The 21053-nt window shown below is 41.2% G+C and overlaps 1 protein-coding gene across 1 annotated transcript in view; it reads left to right on the top strand.

Annotated features, from left to right (window-relative positions):
- Window positions 1-21053, top strand: part of LOC125286164 (adhesion G-protein coupled receptor G6-like) — an 80096-nt gene that overhangs the window by 37673 nt on the left and 21370 nt on the right. The window contains exons 8-9 of the mRNA XM_048230930.1: window positions 4651-4919; window positions 6735-6840. Coding sequence (XP_048086887.1) covers window positions 4651-4919; window positions 6735-6840 — 375 coding nt within the window. The remainder of the gene's footprint in view (window positions 1-4650; window positions 4920-6734; window positions 6841-21053) is intronic.

Raw genomic sequence — 21053 nt, 5'->3', positions numbered from 1 at the left:
AAAATCAGGACTTACTTGACTCAAGATGCTACCCAACTTCTGGTTCAGGCAATAGTCATCTCACGACTCGACTACTGCAATGCCCTCCTGACAGGTCTCCCAGCCTGCGCAGTGAAACCACTTCAGATGATCCAGAACGCGGCGGCGCGCCTGGTCTACAACCAACCCAAAAGGGCACATGTTACCCCGCTGCTCATCCAGCTACACTGGCTACCTATGGCGGCCCGCATCAAATTCAAGTCTCTAACGCTTGCCTACAAAGTAGTCTCGGTTCTGCTCCCACCTACTTGAATGCCCTCATACAGACATCACGCTACCTCCAGACGGCTGCGCTCCTCTGATCGAATCCGTCGCCTAGCTCTACCACCGGTGCGCTCAAAGCCAATCCAAACTTTTTCTCATCTGTTGTTCCTCGTTGGTGGAACACACTGCCAGTTCCTACAAGGGCAGGGACATCCTTTTCCACTTTCAAAAAACTCCTGAAGACCCAGCTCTTTAGAGAACATCTACTCTCATAGCAACACAACAAGTCTTACTGATCCTAGCACTCACCAGCCGTTTTAAACTGACAAGTAACTGTTAAAAACAGCACTCACCGACGCACTTATTCTTACTGTACTCTAATGTTTTTTTAAACTGTCCTAAAATTGTGAGAATTGTTCTAAAACTTACTGTTTACCATGTTGTTAGTCGCTTTGGTTAAAAAGCGTCAGCCAAATGTAATTTAATGTAATGTATTCGAATATATTGGAATATCTAGGCTATATTATTTGCACATTATGTCAGTGACGCGCATCATGTCATCTGTTTTTAAGTTTTTGTATGGTTATTGCTTGACAGGGGGGATCCCAAGCAGCTTTCAGCCATAAGGCATTTCCTAATTCACCCGACACTGATATTTAAAATGTTGAAACTATTTCGGCATAGCCTATAAGCAGTTTAATTAAATGTAATGTTAGTTGTAAACAAACGGGCTACTTGGTGAGGCTTGGCCTCACAGATGCTTCGTGCCTTAAATGGCAATACAAATCTTCCATGATAGGCCTATTAACTGACCGCCCGATTCACGTTGGCTGGGGGGGGGGAGGATATCAGACATTTGTTCCCAAGGGTCTATGAATTGTTAATCCGCCCTGCCCCCCAACTTAACTTAACTTTCCACCTCTGAGACAGCTTAAAAGAAGTCTAGAGGACTCCTAACTCACTAAGACCTACTTACTGTAGGCTGCGCAAACCACAGGTCTTTTTTTTTGGCAAGCCTGCATTCGAGGCAGGCCTTCTGTTGAAGATTTTTATATAAATCCTGCGCTAACAGTTATCCTCCTACCCCCGCTACCACAGATGTGGATAGTGTGGCATGCTCATGCTTTATGTCTCCTTCTTGCAAACTAGGCCTATAGCCCAACCATTTACGTCTTCAAAAACTTGCCAGATATGCCTTCATATCTTTGGGCTTCATTCAGCATTTTGTTCTTCCACTGGAAATTACTCTTCTACATTTGCTGCCTGCTGCATCCTTTCTGTTTGTATTGTTTAGAAAATGTTTGATGTCTTGAGTTAATGCATTAAACATTGTTTGCTGGTAACCAACCACAAATAGCCTACAGATTCTTGCGTATGCATTCTCTATTCTCTCCAAAATGTGCCCGCTCTATAGGCTGGCCAAGTGCGTAATTCTGCGGCATTAAGCAGATGTATTTGTTTATTGTACAGAAAAATAAAAATAACCTGTCAAGCAGTCAATTGACTACATTGCAGTTAATAAGTAGGGCAAATTAATATACGAAACCAAAACGTGGGTCATAGTTGTCTAAGCCTCTGCTATCTTAATTGCTTTATACTCAATACTTGACCAATGGCTATTGCATCTGTCTATTGAAAGTGAGAATGTGGCATGTGATCTACTGTGTAGGCTTCATAAAATAAAATAAACAGATTGCTAATGGCCTACAAGCTGATCTGGGGTGCGTTTCCATTACCACGGAGGTTAGCTTTTTACTAACAGGATGCATCGTTCAACTAACCAACATGTAAGTTAACTGTTTCCCCAAAACTGTCAGATTACATAGTACTGTAAGTTTGGACCATGATAGTTTCCAAACTTCAGTAGTCTGGACTAAGGTGGTTAATGATGTTTAGTAGCACGTGGAACGGGCACCTGCACATACTTCTGTGGCGCATTATGCGTTAAGGCGGGCAGATGACAGCCGCCGTTGCACAGCAGTTACCAGTCCCCTGTCCAAGAGTTCAATCTGGGTTAAGATTTGACAACAATATTGACATCGTTGTTTACCTAAGTTTATCTTTGGTGCAGATCATATTATCAAAAACAGAATCAGCCTTCTTGGCTTGGTTTGCGTAAACTAACAAGGACCCCCACCCCCTACATATTCTCAGCTGACTCATCAAAAAGTGCACACCTCCTTATTATTATCTGCAGGTGTGTGACTTTTACTTACATGCACATGGCTGCAAATTGACTTTTAATTACAAGGATACAAGGAAGTTTATTGTCACATGCATATAGTCACTGGAAGTAAGAAATGCAGTGAAATTATGTTTATGTATTTTCTGCCTTGGGCATTTTAAAATATAAATGTATGGTGGTTAGAAGTGTAAATATCAATTACAGTAGAAACCTAAATATATTTATAATTATTAATTTACAAACAAATAACTGGCGTATTTGACATGAAGATTCCTGGAACAATGCTTCTACTAGCATTCTACCACAGGTCGAGAGGTGTAGTTGTAACTACACAACTTTACAATAGTGGTTGCGAACATTCGTTGCTACTATGGTTTTGGGAAACACTAACGTAGTGTAACGATGCAATGGACTATGTAAGTTCCAAATATGAATGTAATTCTGCGGCATAAAGCAGATGTATTTGTTTATTGTACAGAAAAATAAAAATGACATGTCAAGCAGTCAATTGGCTAAAAACGTCGCAGAAGCCTACCCAAGGCTACAGATTAATTCTGAACAGTTATTTCTCTACTGGCTCAATTATCACACCACTGTTTTGATTTCCGTAGTTGCGTTAACCCAACACTGACAATAATGTAGACAGCAAATTTCGATTTCGCTACCACCGCGGTAGTCAAGCCTTAAGCCATACCCAAGTAGCCGAGGTAAATCGAGCTTTTTCAGAAGGGGCTTACAGGCAGAGCGATGTACAGTGGCAGAGCCGACGCACAGTGGCTGAAAGTGGTACTAAAGCTTCACGCAGCTTCACGCCTTGTAATGCGCGACTGAAGTGGTCATTTGAAAGCGATGCCCACTGTATGTGTGTGTATGTGTGTGTGTGTGTAGGTGAGCCCTAATGTCCGCAGTAGTGATGCGGTGATCCTGAGCTGTGTGTGTGTGTGTGTGTGTGTGTGTGTGTGTGTGTGTGTAGGTGAGCCCTGATGTCAGCAGTAGTGATGCGGTGATCCTGAGCTGTGTGTGTGTGTGTGTGTGTGTGTGTGTGTGTGTGTGTGTGAGCCCTAATGTCAGCAGTAGTGATGCGGTGACCCTGAGCTACATCTCTCTGATCGGCAGCAGCATCTCCCTCATTTTCCTGCTCCTCACCGTCCTCATGCTCATCATACACAGGTGTGTCTGTGTGTGTGTGTGTGTGTGTGTGTGTGTGAGGTGTGTGTGTGTGTGTGTGTGTGTGTGTGTTTGAGAGTGTGTGTGTGTGTGTTTTCTGTGAGTGGTTGAAAGTATCTCTGAGCATTCCCACCTGCTTGTTTAACCCAAGCAGTATGTGAGTCTTGCCCCTGTCTGCACAACCCTCATCTCTCTCATCCCTCTCATCTCTCTCTCTCTCTCATCTCTCTCTCATCCCTCATCTCTTTCATCTCTCTCATCTCCCCCATCTTTCATCTCTCTCATCTCCCCATCTCTCATCTCTTCTCTCTCCTCTCTCTCATCTCTCTCATCCCTCTCTCCCTCTCATCTCCCCCATCTCTCTCACCTCTCTCTTCTCTCTCATCTCTCTCTCATCTCTTCCATCTCTCATCTCTCTCTCTATCTCTCATCCCTCATCTCTCTCATCTCCCTTTCATCTCTCATCCCTCATCTCTCTCATCTCCCTCATCTCTCATCTCTCTCTCACCTCTCTCTCATCTCCCTCGTCTCTCTCTCACCTCTCTCTCATCTCTCTCATCATCTCTCTCTCATCTCTCTCTCATCTCTCTCTCATCTCCCCCATCTCTCTCATCTCTCTCTCATCTCTTTCATCTCTCTCATATCTCTCTCATCTTCCCATCTCTCTCATCTTTCTCTCATCTCTCATCTTTCTCTCATCTCTCTCATCTCCCCATCTCTCATCTCTCATCTCTTTCTCTCATCTCTCTCATCTCCCCATCTCTCATCTCTCTCATCTCTCTCATCTCCCCCATCTCTCTCCATCTCTCATCTCTCTCTCATCTCCCCATCTCTCATCTCTTCTCTCTCTCTCCCATCTCCCATCTCTCTCTCATCTCCCCCATCTCTCATCTTTCTCTCTCTCTCATCTCCCCATCTCTCATCTTTCTCTCATCTCTCTCATCTCCCCCATCTCTCATCTCTCTCTCATCTCCCATCTCCCCCATCTCTCATCTCTCTCTCTCATCTCTCTCTCATCTCCCCCATCTCTCATCTCTCTCTCATCTCTTTCTCAGGCAGGCCAGCTCAGACGTGTCTATGAAGATCCATATGAATTTGGCTTTAGCTCTGATTCTGTTGAATGCCCATTTCCTGTCCAGCCCCTGGGCGGCCTCTCTGGCGCCCCCTGGTGGTTGTGTCTATGTGGCCGTCATGCTGCACTACAGCCTTCTGGCCACCTTCAGTTGGACGGCCATCGAGGGCTTCCACCTGTACCTGCTGCTGGTGCGCGTCTTTAACATCTACGTCAGGAGATACCTGCTCAAGCTGGGCCTGCTGGGCTGGGGTAGGTGTGTGAGAGAGGTGATAGCTGGAATAGGCTCTCTCCTAGCAAAGAAATGCACATTTGTGTCGGAAGGTCCTGTTTGAGTTTGAGGTGGGGGGGGTGTTGTCTCACCTGGCGAAAATGTGTGTATTCCTTTTCCAATTTTACTTTTTTTCTTTTTCTTATTCGTTTTAACAAATATTTATCTGATGTGTGAAGCTGCTCTTGGCCTGTCTCTGCTGGCTACTGTCATGGAAATAAGCTGTCATTGATTCAGTGGATTATGGTATGTGGCTCCCAGCATGTGGCTCCCATCTAAAAACAGTTTTTAATTTAGGTAGGCTACAACAGCAATACAAAGTGTGGTGTGTGAGCGTGTGAACGAATTGATATATCTGTGCCTTGTGCATTGAGGGCCCTGTTTATGCCTATCTATAACTTCATATAGCCAATCTATACAAAATATCAGAAAATGGATCTGCATTAGGCTTATAGCCTAGCAGATAATAAGACTACCAAATTAATTAAACAAGAAAACTGCATGTGTCTTTCTTTCCTCCGATTGGAATTAATGAAACTACTGCAAAGTGGAAATGGAAAAAAGATTTCACCAGATTTGGTTTTACTCATCACACACTAAACTGTTCACCAGATTTGGTTTTACTCATCACACACTAAACTGTTCACCAGATTTGGTTTTACTCATCACACACTAAACTGTTCACCAAAGGCCATCATCTCTGGCCCCAGCTTGATAAAAAAAGCAGGCTCTGATTTAGCCTGGTCTACTGTATGACTTCAACGAGTATCGTTCTGTAACTTACAGTATCAGTCACACTGCCGCTTGGAACAATAAGTAAGCATTTCACGCAGCTGTGTGAATCATGGAAAGCGTGAATGAAGTGGGCACTTGAAAATAGGACCCACTGTAATATGCATACTTAGCATTTTGTGAAACTACATTGAAAAACTCTAAAATGTACAGTTATCTAGGCGATATTGTTAACATTTATTTTGTATTTGGCCTTATCATGTATTACAAAAGCCCAAAATTGGAGACCTTGTAGACATTTGCTTCAATTTTAAAATTGGCTTACTCTGGAACGGCTAATTGAATAAGGGAATGCTTTACACCTTAGTGTTATGATATACGGTACTGTATTGTACTTTCTTGAATGAAAAGTTTGTGAGATTCAACCACGACAAATGAGTGTGGAGATGTCCGTCTGTCTGCCTCATAGGTCTAAATAACAGTGTGTCATATAGTTTTCCGTGAAGGTGTCGTGGGCTGGATTAAAATAGCTATAAGGGCCACTTCAAAAGAGAACTATTCGCGTGAGAATATTAGTCTGTGAAGATACAACGCAGATCCACAGATCTCACTAGATTTACGTATATTCATGCATTCATCCTGAAATAAGCTAGCAGTGGCACATGAAAGCATAGCGACAGTTTCTTAATGGCAAAGAGTGAAGCACTGCCCCAGTGACTATAAGCTATGCTGTGGGCGGCGGCTCACTGGTAGTTGTTGTAGATAACTTCAAATCAGCGTGATTTACCCTTATAGGCTGGTAACGTTACATGATCCCTACAGACACTTTCTCATTTTTAAACGTCAATAAGTATGAAAATTAGACCGGCTCTGTTTTATTTGTGGTATGCTACACTGTAGCTCTATTTACCCGCCACAGTGGCTGGTAAGTTGACCAAATTCACGCGTCAGCGCACAAAACTACCCGCATTTGGAGGGGGGCGGGTGGCTAATATCCATCCCTGGTGTGTGTGTGTGTGTGTGTGTCCGTCCATATTCAGTTGTCTTGTGTCTACTCCTGCCAGGTGTTCCTACAGTGGTTGTGAGTTTAGTCCTGATCATCGACAGAAGTGTATATGGCCTTGTGACCGTCATACCCCCTGGAAACAACACCGATACCACACTACAAATGTGAGTTAACAACACCGATACCACACTACAAATGTGAGTTAACAACACCGATACCACTAACAACACCAATACCACACTACAAATGTGAGTTCACAACATCGATACCACTAACAACACTAATAACACACTACAAATGTGAATTGACACCACTAATAACCATACGCGTAGATTACGGGGGGGACGGGGGGACATGTCCCCACCACTATTTATAATTTGTCATTTGAATTTTGTCCCCACCACTTCTAAAAATGTGTAAACCAATTGCGACCGAAAAAATCCCCACATACCGAAATCATCGAGTCTAAACCATGCGATAGGCGCGCACAATGACATCCTCACAGCATGCACACCTGCCTGGATATGTGTGGAGTAGTGTTGCGCGGGTTAAGGTTTTTTAACATCCACACCCACTAGGGATGGTCATGATTAATCGACGATCGACAATTGATCATTAAAAATTTCGTCGATGACGTTAATTTGTTGTCGATTAAACTAATGCAGGTTGCGTTGCGGGGTGTGAGTCTTGAAGCAATGGAATTAATTTCACTGTGTGGCAGCAATTAAATATTTTACCACAGGGGGCAATAGTTGACGCAATACTAGTTACCTGCGAGTTTCCATTTCGATTTCAAAAGTAGGCCTAATCATGAAGAGGTCATGGCGTAGTGTGGCGTGGGACCATTTTGATTTTAAAAAATGAATTAGTTCACTGCATACGCTGCGATGCCGTGTATAAGTACAGCACGGCCAGTACTCAAATGATGTTCCACTTAAACAAAGTGCATCCGACCCTGGTCAATGTCGGTGACAGTGCATCTCAACCTAGCATCACCTCTGCGTTTTCATGCAGGAGCTGCGATGCACGGTGAGCAGAGAAAATGACAAAAGGGATCTGCAAGTTAATTGAAATGGATATGCTGCCCTTAAGTATTGTTGAGGTCAAGGTTTTCGAGACCTGATACATTTATTGGAACCAGCATATCACATTCAGTCACGACGAAACATCACCAGACTAGTAAAAAATCGCTACGAAGAACGGAAGCAGGAGCTGTTAAAAGAATTGAGCACAGCTGAGAGAGTTACTCTTACGACAGACTGCTGGACCGCTTTAACAGCTGAGAGCTACTTCACCATCACTTGCCATTACATCAGTGATGACTGGCAAATGAACTCAGCGGTCCTGCTCACAGAAAGTCTGCCAGGCCGGCATACAGCTGACCACCTCGCTGAGAAATTGAAAGGAGCTGTTGAGCAGTGGGGACTTGAAGACCGAGTTATTGCATGACAACGCCGCCAATATTGTTGCTGCCAACAGTTCCACCAAAGTGCTCTGGATTTCCGTTGCCTGCTTTGCACACACCCTCCAGTTGGCCATAAATGATGGATTTGCCCTGTATATGTATCGGGTAATATCAGCGGCTAGTAAACTCGTTAGCCACTTTAATCACAGCACCGCAGCAACCAAAGTGCTCCAAAAGAAACAGGAGCAAATGGGCCTCGCAACTCACCGGCTTATCCAGTCGTGTAAAACACGGTGGAACTTCGTGTGTGAGATGTTTGATCGGCTGGTGGAGCAGTGGTGGGCTGTTGCTGCTGTGCTGTCGGACCGAACCGTGACCAAGCTTCAAGATGCCAGGATCCTTGAGTTAAAGGATGAGTACTGGCAGCTCATGGAGGACACACAGCCTGTGCTATCAGCACTTAAATGTGCCACCGCCATTATGTCTGCAGAGAAAGACGTCTCCATCTCGAACACTTATCCCATCACCTTCGGCCTCATCAATATCCACCTCATACGCAGTGAAGGAGACGGGCCAGACTCATCGAATTCAAGACAAAAGTGCGTTCCTCCCTCATCAAGCGAATGAATGTAAGCTAAATGTTTTATCTTAGTTTACATGATATACCTAATTACATGCATAGTTGCTTATTATCTGCGTTGTGTTACCTATTTAGATACAGCATTTTGTCTGATTATTGATTCCCCCATATATACAGTCTGATGAGTTTGTGTCATTCGCCCCCATGATCTCATCAATGCTGGACCCTCGTCACAAGCACCTGGGCTTTCTTACACCAACACAGAGACTGGCTGCTAATGCGAAACTAATTGAACTGGGAGACACAGTGGAGACCGGTAGGGCGGCTATCCCACAGGCTGGGGGAGACGAGGCTGCGTTTTCTGACACGGACGAGGGGAGCGCAAACACTGAAGTCGCGGCCTCCCAGTCCTCTGCTATGGCACAACTCCTTGGGGAGCACTATACCACTCAATGTGAGGCTGGCATCAAAGCAGAACTAGATAACTTTCTGAGGGAGACTCCCCCACCCCTGGATTGCGCCCCGACAGACTGGTGGAAAGTGAACGGAATAAGGTTCCCCGAGCTGGCCAAGTTAGCGCGGAGGTACCTGTGCATCCCGGCTACGTCCGTCCTCTCAGAGCGGGTGTTTTCAGCGGCTGGACTGACGGTCACCAGGTTGCGGTCGCGTCTGACCCCAGATCATGTCAACATGCTTATCTTTCTCAACAAAAATAAGTAAAGTGATCCTGAAGTTGTATGTGAGTTAACCTACTAGTTATTTTTTTTAGGCTTAGTTTGTTAAGTAGCCTAATTAATTGTTATGAAGGCTAATCTCTCACCCTCTCCATTCTCGACTCCGTAGCCTACCTTGGATAGTTTTCAGTTAGATTTTGAAAAAAACCTGTCAGATCTAAGTATTATTATGTTTTTGGTTAACTTATTGTTTAACATTATTCTTTATTATTTTCGAACAAACGAGGGTCTCTTTACGAAAGCCGGCTCGCAGCTGCAGGTTCCGCACATTAGAGCACAGCAGTGCATTATCTTCAAGTTCAACCGAACGTCCAGTTTAACTGCCACAAGATGTTCTTGTATTAAAGATGTCGTTGAGAAAAAACACGCTGTATTTTTGTATTTTTTTTATTGCATTTTGAATTTATAAAAAGTTAAATAAATAATGCATTTTAATATAAAAATATTAATGATTAATCGATAGTCGATCGTTAATTCTCCCGACAATCGATGAAGAAAATGTTATCGAATGCCCATCCCTAGCACCCACCCACTCGGAGAGTCGATCCGCACCCACCCGACCCTCCAGTCATTTAATGCCTGCTAGAGTTGACTGTAGCTCGGAATGCAATCGGTTGCCATAATAGGCTATCCTAAAATCCAGCGATAAAACAAAGCATGAACTCATGAGCGTCGGTCTGCCCTATATGTATATCCTCTGATTATAAAATCATGTAGGCCTATTGAACAATTTAAACACATTGTGAACCCCAAAGTTGGAGACATGCATATAGACATTGCTGCAAATTGAAAACCGGATTACTCTGGACTTTAAACTTTAATTAAAACTTTACCCATACACAAAAGAAATATATTTGAAATATATTTTCAGAATATATTTTGAAATATATTTTTGGAATATATGCAAATATTCGAAATTGGCCCAATAAATATATTTTAGTTAAATATATGTAAATATATTTTTTATTATTTTGAAAATATATTTTAGTTTATATGTCAATATATTTACTAACAACATTTTTTTTTTACTTTTGCAAATTGTTTCATTTGAAATATATTTTGCAATTTAAAAAGTTAACATTTTCACAAACAAACATTTTCTATTTATTTTTTAAATTTTTATTTATTTAATTTTAAATCTGAGTTCAGCTATGTTTGAGTTGACAGCTGTCAAACTTCTGTGGAAACTTCTTCAGCACTGTGTCTGTGGGTAGAAGGATAGACACTTTGTTTAGGTTTAGCTATTAGATGTGATCAGCATTTCCCAAAAGCATAGTTAGCAACTGCATTTGTTTCCTAGATACAGTATATCTAATAAACTGGCAACTGAGTGTGTAAATGTGTTTACATCACATTTCACATTATAACATTATCACCACCTGACTGAATGTTAAGTAAATCAATTGGCATCTCACCAAAAATAACACTGGTGTTTTGAGTCCAGTGCTTCCCGCTGCTGGTCAGTCTCATCCCTTCTGGATTTTCCACCTAAGACAAAGTATTAAGAATATTTCTGGGATTTAATTAGGGTTGTTTTTGGTGTAGTTTGTTCACTCAGACTAATACTGCACTAAACAGCATATGATAAAGGTCTACCCCCCCCTTCTTCTTTTGAGATAAATACATTTTATTTTTTTTATGCCTATATGAACAAAGGAAACAATACCTTTGAGGTTACTTTTCCATTGGAAACACCCCTTGCAGAAGGGTCCGGACCATAGCTGTTGCAGTTGACGCATGGACTGCTGTCTTCCAGGCATTTTTGTTGCATAGCACATGCTTCCCAATTTTAACCTACGTGGAAATAAACACTATCAACTCAGTCAAAATTAATAAATTGGCCATGGCTGTTAAGGACAGTAATAAAGTTACATTTAAATGTTAAATGTTCATTTTCGTTAAGTGCACTTAGTTGGTGTTCGATATGAGACGACACTATTATGTTGAAATTCACACACCTTACAAGCAAGCACACAGTGCACGGCATGAAAGTGTACTGACAGAAGGACGCCATCTGAGACGGTGATTTTTTGCTTCATTATTATTATGTGCATATTGTTTTGTGTATGTACACTCACCAGCCACTTTATAAGGTACACCTAGCAAAAATAAATGCCGTGTAATACACCAGTCCTGCAATATATCCCTTTCATTGACTGAAATGGGGTGGTCAAAGTCATATAAATGTGTCAGTGGGCAATTCCAAACACAAAACTGTCACATCCATAACGGCAACTAAATACCATGGCATTGTGTTGGTATTATGGATGTGATAGTTTTGCGCGGAATTGCCCCAGTGCAATCCAACAGCACCACAAACTGAAGCATCCTTTTTTTTTTACTTTTTTTTTTCCACAAGTTTTCTGAACAATTGTACATAGCGCCACATTGCAGGCGTCGGGCTAATAAGGTTGCAAATCTCACCACTGTTTGGGATCTTCCTGACCACAGGAAGTGGGAGTCATCAGGTTCGGTCCCAAATTTGGCCGTGACTGGATGTATTTCAATAGCAATGCCTAAAGCGTCCCTGAGTGATGTAAATACCGCCTCCCAGAATGTTTGCAAGCAAGGGCAGGCCCAGTACATGTGTATCAAGCTAGCTGGAGCACTTTGACACTTTTCGCATAAAGGGTCTATAGAGGGGAAGAGTCTTGCCAGTTTCACCTTGGAGTAATGCAATCTGTGAACAATTTTAAATTGTAGCAAGCTGTGTCTGGAGCATGATGAAGATACATGCACCAGTCTCAAAATGTTGCTCCATTCATCCTCTGAAAAGCTGAAATCCAGGTCTTCTTCCCAAGATGATCTTATGTTAGCTACTGTCTGTGGGTTTATGTTGCTTATGAAGGTGTAAATGAGGGAGATGGCGCCTCTATGTGGTATTGTTATGGCTAGTAGTTCATCCAGTGGTGTTGGGGGGGCCAAATGGGGAAAAGCTTGATAGTTATGTTGAACAAAATGTCTTATCTGAAGATAACGAAAATCAGAGTTCTTGAGGTTAAATTTTTTTGAGAGCTCACTGAAAGAGGCAAATACCCCATCTACGTAAAGGTCTTGTATGTAGTGTATGCCATTTGAATGCCAGGCTCTGAAAGCTAAGTCAAGCTTTGAGGGTGTAAACAAATGATTATGCAGTAGTGGTGCCCTGAATGAGATGCCAATGTAAATTAAAATGTTTTCTAAACTGTCCCCAAATCCTGAGAGTGTGAGTGACAACTGGATTGTTAATCTTAATCTTTGTAGACTTCAACTGAGCGGAGGCAAGGGAGTAGTGGTTAGCAATAGTTGAATATTATTATATAATATTTTACTTGATATGTATGGACATCAATTAATCCAAAATGAATCGTAAAAGAACCATTAAATAACATTAATCTAAAAACACGTTGCTGACTTGGCTGCCTTATCTGACTCAGGTATGTCCAGTGCCTGCAAAAATCTGCATAAATGTTGGTCTTTTGGGGATTGAAAAGTAGTCCAGATTAGTTTCAACAGAATACTCAAAAATCAAGTTTGACCACCTCCAAAGTGGGGAATGACAGAAAAAGTTTGATAACCACTGATATAGCTGATGTCACTTCTTACATTTGTGGGGTGGTCCTTCCCAGACCAGACCAGAGAACTACAGTGTATAGCCATGTCAGCAGCAGTGCTGTTGATCGTAGGAAGCCCCCCCCCCAAAAAAAAAGAGAAAAATGTGAAAAAAATATTCCTGAAATGGTGACTTCTGGTGGATTTTGTGAAAGAAATGGACAGATTGAGTTACAAACTATGACATAACTATCAACACACGCATTTACAAAGCATGATTATTGCAGTACTTGAACAGGATTATTCATGTTTTTCTTTCACCTTTTTCATTTACATTATTAATAATTAGCCACTTTACAACAGTACACTGTAGGTCACTGTTCAAACTATTACTATTTAGAATATACAGTGCTGTGCATAAGTTAAGACATTTATTTATATAATAACATTTGTTTATTTACGATACATGATACATTAAAAATTGATGTCCTGTTTTTTAATTTAGGCATTAAGACAAAAGGCAAAGTATGTTTTTTATTCCTCCCTTTAGTCAATTTCAGCATGGGTGTCTTAACTTTTGCACAGCACTGTATAAACTATATAGACTTCTCTTTCATGTCATTATTGGTGCTGTGCAAGTCAAATTGAGTACCTGTCACTTGCCGTGACGGCTTGCTTGATTCTCACGGTTTTAAGCTAACTTAGTAGCGTTGTTGTGCATGGTGCATAAGAATATGTGGATGAAATTAATTATGTTTCCCATGTCATTTGGTAAAATAAATGCTCAAAAACTCGAAGAAAAACTATCTTGGATTATAGCAGATAAGTGTCTTATATCTATAATTTTGGTGAGCTCTACAGGAATTACAAACTATCTCAGATGTAAATGATTGCGTATCCTATTACTCAAATTCAATTAAACCCACCAGTAGGCTAGCTAGACCTTAGTTTCACAGCCTAGGTATTAGCAACACGGCTTGAAAGCATTGCCTGTATCACAAACAAAAACGAAACAATGCGTGGAATTTATCTGGGAATAGGCTACTGAAGGTAGGGGCGAGCTATCTCGCTGGCGTGTTTAATTTGGTTCCCTGGTTAACATAATGTAGGCTACGTTTTCTTGCACAAAATTGCGTCTGCTAATAAACTTAAAGGAACCGTATGTAAGATTGTGGCCAAAACTGGTACTGCAATCACTTTCAAATTACTGTAGAGCGGTGTATCCATGTAACACAACATGACAACATCAACATCAGTTGAGGGCTGCAACTTCACATTTTAAATGACAATATCCTGGCCGGACTACTGTTGTCAATGATATAAGTATTTGAAATGAACATGATTTCTTAATGTCTAGTGACATATCAGGGCCATTTTATGATTAATTGAAATACATTTCTTACATATGGTTCCTTTAAACATAAACACAAACTAGTGTGATCTCCTGTGGAATTCTGACTGCGCCTTCAACGTTAGCCTACTATTATTTGTTGACATGAAACCTGAACGAACGGCAGCTGTTCCTTACGGAGCCCCTAAGGGGACATGAGCCAAAAAAAAATCTGAAGTTTAGTTTCATGTGCTCACGTGAAACTTTCATGTGCGCACGTGAAACTTTCATGAGCAAAAAAAAAAAAAATCTAAAGTTTAGTTTCGTAATGCTTTTATGAAAGTTTCATGCTCACTCGTGAAAGTTTCATGTGCTCCGCATCAAAGTTTCAGGTGCGCTTGAAACTTTTCGCGTCTTTATGAAAAGCCATATTGATGTAGCCTGGCCCATACTGGAGACAGTCACAGCTAGAGAAATGACTACAGTACAGGAATTAGTTGTGCTATATTTTAATCTAGGTCTTCAGGCCATCCTTAAAATATTTTGGTTGCGTAACCCGACCGACCCTGTCAATTTAGAACCGAACCCAAATATTTATTTTTTCCCCTTTTAGTCCGACCACGACTTGCGGTTGTAAACTTCAAACACCGACCGATTGTTTTTTTTACTCTAAACAACCAATACAAATGCAATAAAATAATATTTATTTTAGTAGGCCCAAGTATTGTGAATATAAATTGCCTACATACAAACGTCGCTCCACTTAAATAAAACCCTGTGGCGTCATCTCTACACCATTGGTTTCACGTGTCACACTATGGCCCCTCACCTTCGGTTTCATTTCACAAACTGATGGCGCTTTTACTTGGCATGAAGTTCTGGGAAGAACTGTGGCCAGATCTTTTCTCATCCCTTCTCCCCTAGTCCTACTTGGTGACCGTGGTCGGAGTATAGAAATTGGTTGTGGTCTATTTAGCATTTCTCAAAATATGGGTCCGCAACATGGAGACTGCTTGTCAGCGAATTAGTCGGAGTGAAATTTGGCCCGGTGCTTCATTTGATAATTTGCTGCGCAGTTGATCAAGAAACCGCCCGTCGGCGAAAAATAAAACAAACGCGTTTCTGCTATCGATGTCATTAAACATGGAGCCCTACAATTAAGTGGTATGAGCATTCATTCAATGCTGCGCGTCTCGCGTGAGAAAACTGAAACTAATGGATAACGATGGTATCCAAAGCTCAGCTTCAACCTGTTGGAAGGCTATTTATGTAATTAACTTAAACTTAATAGAACGGCGTTGTTTTGGAACTTCCTTAGAAACAGAGCAGAGACTGTATGATACACTGTATAGCATTGAGTATTGTAGGCCTATAGTCAAATTTCAATATAACGTGGCCAAGAGCTTGTAGCCTTCTTTCTGTTTTGTAGATGAGCCCTATGACCCCAAAGTCTGCCATGACCGGACCTCAGGTCAAAGAAGTTTGAGAAAGGCTGGTCCTATATAACCCGCATCAGAATAGGGTTGCAATGGTGCGCCTACGAAGGTACGGGTTGAAGACCCAGTCAGTTACATCAATGTATGCACATTTGTGTAAATGCATTCCTACGTAATCACCATGACCAAAATTGTACTTTTTTTTTACTTTGAATCTTGAAAAAAAAAAAAAATATTGACCTACCTACCCGACCCATTTTTATTTTTTTTGGCTGTTACTGCAAACAAAAATATTTTGAGATGGCCTCATTATAAGGACATTGCTGCTTTGCTTGCAAGTCGTCACCATTATATGGTTTCGATACGACATTTAAAACGGATTTTAAAGTCTTGTAATCTGTTCCGGCGCAAGGGATACAGCGATTTGAATCAGGCAATTACTTTCATTCATGAACAGCTACAAACATCTGGCCAGCTCCACGGATATAGGTGGATGTACACAAAATGCAAGGAGAGTGGATTAAACATAAGGAAAGAGGATGTTCGACTAATTTTACGAGAACTAGAGCCAAGAGGTGTTGAACTCAGAGTCAGGAGACGGCTTCGTCGCCGAAACTACTTTGCTAAAGGGCCTAATTACATTTGGCACTTAGACTCTTATGACAAATTGAAGCCTTTTGGCATCTGTATAAACGGCTGTATCCACGGATTTTCGCGGAAAATCATCTTGATGAATGCATTTACCACAAGCAGTGATCCAAAACTTATTGGTGGCTACTACATGGAGGCAGTGGAAAGGTTGGGTGGTTGTCCAAGGATTGTCCGAGGCGACCGAGGCACTGAGAATGGTAAAGTCAGAGACTGTCAGCGTTTTCTCCGTCGCAACATTCACGATGGCTCTGCTATTGACAGCTACATTGAAGGGGCAAGCACAGCCAATCAGAGGATAGAAAGTTGGTGGGGCTTCCTCAGGAGAGAATCAATGGAGTTTTACATCTGTCTGTTTGCTGATCTGAAGGACCGTGGTTTGTTCGACGGTGCGTATTTGGACAGAGGTCTAATTCAATTCTGCTTCATGGGCATCATCCAGGTAAGCTACACATAGCCTACACTCACTGTTGATTAGGCTGCATTGTTATTTGTTACACACCTACATTGTTACTGTAAACAAACGAACCAACGTTGTACAAGGTCTAACATACGGCGAATGCATAAAATGAATGTGATGTTGCCTATGATTGCTGAAACAAATTAGATGGATAAATTCATGCTATTGGCAAGAGCAGATAATTTGTTCCTGTGTCTGGATGTTGTGTAACCTACGACATTCTGCATACTAATCAGTTTTGTGATAACCTAAGTATTAGTGACAGAAGTTGGTGTAATGTGCAGGAATTGTTCTTGTGTGATTTACGAGTCGTCCAGTAGATGGCGCTCCAACATAAAGAATAGCGATACATTCTATGGTAAGCTAGTTTTTTGTTATTTGTTAGGCCCTAAATAAAAAAAAAAACATGACAATAACAAATTGCAAAAATCACTTAATTTCTTCCCAATAAACTTTTTTCCAGGATGAATTAGATGAGACAACTCGTGTGGGATTCCCATGTCATCAGACCATCAAAGAATGACAGAGTGCCCAGTGGTCGACCCAGAGTCATGTACATGTTCCCTGAACTCCACAGAACTGATGACTGCATTTCCCCAGTGGAAATAGCCGATTTACAGCTTTGTCAGAGTAGCTGCACATTTCGACCAATAGTGCCATGTGACACAGACATCTACAACATATGCAACTTCCTTATGGTTGAATCCCAACTGCATCTTCCGGCTGATGCTTATCAAGCATTGGATTTGTATCTGCACTTGAGAAATGAAATCAGGTCCACTCTCTAATTCTATCTACACGAAACACATCAACTTTCTTAAGTCAGCGTGTACAGTAAATGATAAATGATAGCCTACTGACGCTGTTAATTCATCTGTTATGTGTATTATGAATCTTGGTAATGTACTGTAGGATGTTTTGCTTTGCCCTCACATCAGTCATGAACAGGGAAATATGGACAGAAACACAGCAAAGAAATGAAGCATATGACATGAATGAAGAAATTGTCATTTTCATTTACTTGGACATTTTGAGTATGTTTCCCATGTGAGGCTTCAACAAAAACAGTGGTATTTGCTAGGGCTGGGCGATAAAACGATAGCGATATGTATCGCAATAGACATGTAATCAATATCAATAAAGAATACGTTCGATAGAACATTCGATAATTAAAAGCAACACACACCTCCTTACGTTGTCCATAAATAAATAGGCTAAATATATTTAGTTATGTGCAACTCTACCAGAGTATGCGATAGTAGGACTACCTCAACACAGACTCTCTATGAGTCCTTGCTCCGTGCACACTCTCTCTCTCTCTCTCTCTCTCTCTCTCCCCCTCCCAACAGGCGCATCCCTCATATGCACGTAATCCAAACATTCACAAACGTGCAAGACGACTGGCTAAATTGCTATTAAATCCGGTTAGCATCATTAGCAAGCTCCACGAATTTGTTAAAAACTGTTGCATTCAAATTGACTGCTAAGTTCTAATCATCTCAATCCCGATGCAAATGGAAAAGTACTTTCCAAGACTCAAACGGGCCTGTCCCAAGAAGAAAAGGTATTCATTTGAAACTTAAACACACGTGGGAAAACTGAACAGTCTAACCAGTAGACTATGATAAACTAGCGAATTAAGCTACTTTGTTTACAATATTTTCAGGCTTCAACCAGTGCTGCTTTTCATTCAGACTTATGTGCACATTTATTTATTTGAGTGTTTTTCATGATTGTGTTTCTATTTCTTTTCCCTGTTTGCTTTGATTGATAACTGAGGTGATTAAAATCAGAGAAAGGCTAAGTTTAAAATAAAAGTGTTTAAATTGAACTTTTTCCCTCTTCTGGTCCTTATCTGAAATAGATTTTTTTTTTTTAAATCAATAATTATCAATATCGACTGATATGAAATACTTATATCGTGATACAGTTTTCAGCCATATCGCCCAGCCCTAGTATTTGCCATTAAAATGTGAAACAGGTGAATGTGCTATATTCTGCAGTATTGTACAGTAATAACAGCTTCCCTGAAAAGGCATAACATAAATATAACATAACAAACATTTATCTTAATAATCACTTTCCAAACATTCATGAACAGCAACAGTGTGTAGTGTATTTAACTGCTAAATGCAAATCTTCGGAATTCGGGGTATGTGCTGTAGGTGCATGGTAATTCAAGTACTGCTCCACAAGTGTGTGCAACAGGCCTGCGACATAAACCACACAATTTATTAAAAGTTACTTCAATTTTGTCTTTGCACAGCACAGTGGACCCTGTGCAGAAGCGCAAAAAGGTTTCTAGCTTCTTTTGGTCAATGCTTCTGACATATCGTAGTAGGTGGTTGAGGGCTGCCTGCTCCTGTGTACTTAAGCTTTCATTTGACGGTTTAATCATCTGTGCCACTTTCCTGTTGGTTGGTCTCTTAGACTCATAGAGTTCCATTAGGCGGCCTTTGGTTATGGGAGTTGGCAAAGCAGTGTGAATACTGGACTGGAAACAATAATAAATTTCGGCTCTTGAAGAAGAGCTTTGTGTGCCATTGTTACAATGGTAGCCTTTAGGTTCTCTTTACAGGGCAGGCAGTGTGCGCCCATTCGTGAGAAGAGGTCGAGTAATTCCTCCTCATCACTCTCATCCATGCTGCCCTGCATTGCTTTTTCAATGGATAGTCTCTCAGTCACTGACAGGAATCTGGCAAAGGATGTCATCAAGAGTTCTTCATCCACTGAGCTGACTCCTTGGCAGCAGGCAAGAACAAAAGCTGGTGACAGTCTGATCGGCATGATGCCGTGGTCCAAGTATCCTTTCAACCAGACTCTACCAACTGCTTTCCATTCCTTCTCAGAATAGTCTGGTCGTAGTCTGGGAACTCTCTCTTCTTCCCCCTCACACTGTTCCACGAAGTGTTCCCAGAAGGCGGAATACACCTCTCTTGACACACCATCGCTGTCCACAGCTTTCTCATGTATTAACTCCATTTTCAGATTAACATTCAGTACTCTTGGATCCATGAAGACATTAAGGACATCATGAACTATGTTTACTCGCCTTAATTCCACATACAGGACTTCTTTCTCAGACTGATCTGGTGATGCTGTAAGACTGTTTGATGATGCAGGTCCATCGTTAAATTTAGAATGCTGCAATTTAAAAAACAAACAAAAAACAATTAGATGAGATTATTGATTTATTAAATAAGTTAGATTACTGACAGAAAATTAATTAATGACTGACAATCCAGTTTATCATACAGCAAATACAACAATTTATCATATAGAAAAAATGATGATTATCACCAAGAGCAGGGGTCGGCAACCTTTTCTCTTGAAAGGGCCATTTTTTTGACCAGAAATAAAAATAAATTTGTCTGGGGCCGCAAATATAGCGGAACCATTTAAAAGAAATCAGTTTAAACATCGTTATCAAATATATCGGAACCATTTAAAAGAAATCAGTTTAGACCTCTCTATCTTCATTAGCCTCAGGCATATGGCATACACGCCATACTCTGCATTGTACAGTATAATATTTTCACTAAATGTTAATGTGTTGGGACAGCTTGAAGCTTAACGACTATATGAAATTGTTAGAAATATTTTATGACTTCCATTTTTAGAGAAAGCCTACCATTTTTAGAGGTTGCCTACCCCTGACCAAGAGAGAAGAAATACTCTTTTCTGATTGGCAGGTAGGTGGCTATTAAGTAAGTGATAATGGCTGCCGAGGTGTCCTGTTAAACGGTATTAATGAACGAGGGGGAGGCAAAGCCTGACCCTGACGTAATGACTCAATCACTCAATAGGGACAATTAAAATGTTTCATCACTATTAGCAATAACTTTGTTCAACACTATACCTGCATACTGTTGAAGGTCACAATGATTCCAAGGAAGGGTGGAGTCTTCATCACCAGCATCACCATCATCACCAGCACAAACACCTCCAAACTGTACTTCAAAGTCTTCGAGAGACGCATGGATGGCAAGGGCAATTGGGGAATCCACCTCATAACTGCACTGGTCTCCATGTTCATTTGAAGCAAGCATTAAACATTCATTAGAAAGTGAAGGCAGGACTTCGATGTCACTAATCTCACAAGGGGCTGGTCTTGATTGCCTGGTTGGTTCCCCTGTCTGATGGTAATCAACCAAAAACAGAACAAACACAGAATTATTACCTAAGCTTACTTAAAGGAGAATTCTGGTGTGATATTGACCTAAAGTGTGTTGAAACATGATACCGAGTGTGAA

The sequence above is a fragment of the Alosa alosa genome, chromosome 21 (genome assembly GCF_017589495.1).
Source record: "Alosa alosa isolate M-15738 ecotype Scorff River chromosome 21, AALO_Geno_1.1, whole genome shotgun sequence".
Taxonomy (NCBI): Eukaryota; Metazoa; Chordata; class Actinopteri; order Clupeiformes; family Clupeidae; genus Alosa; species Alosa alosa.
This window is presented reverse-complemented; position numbering and strand designations above follow the sequence as displayed.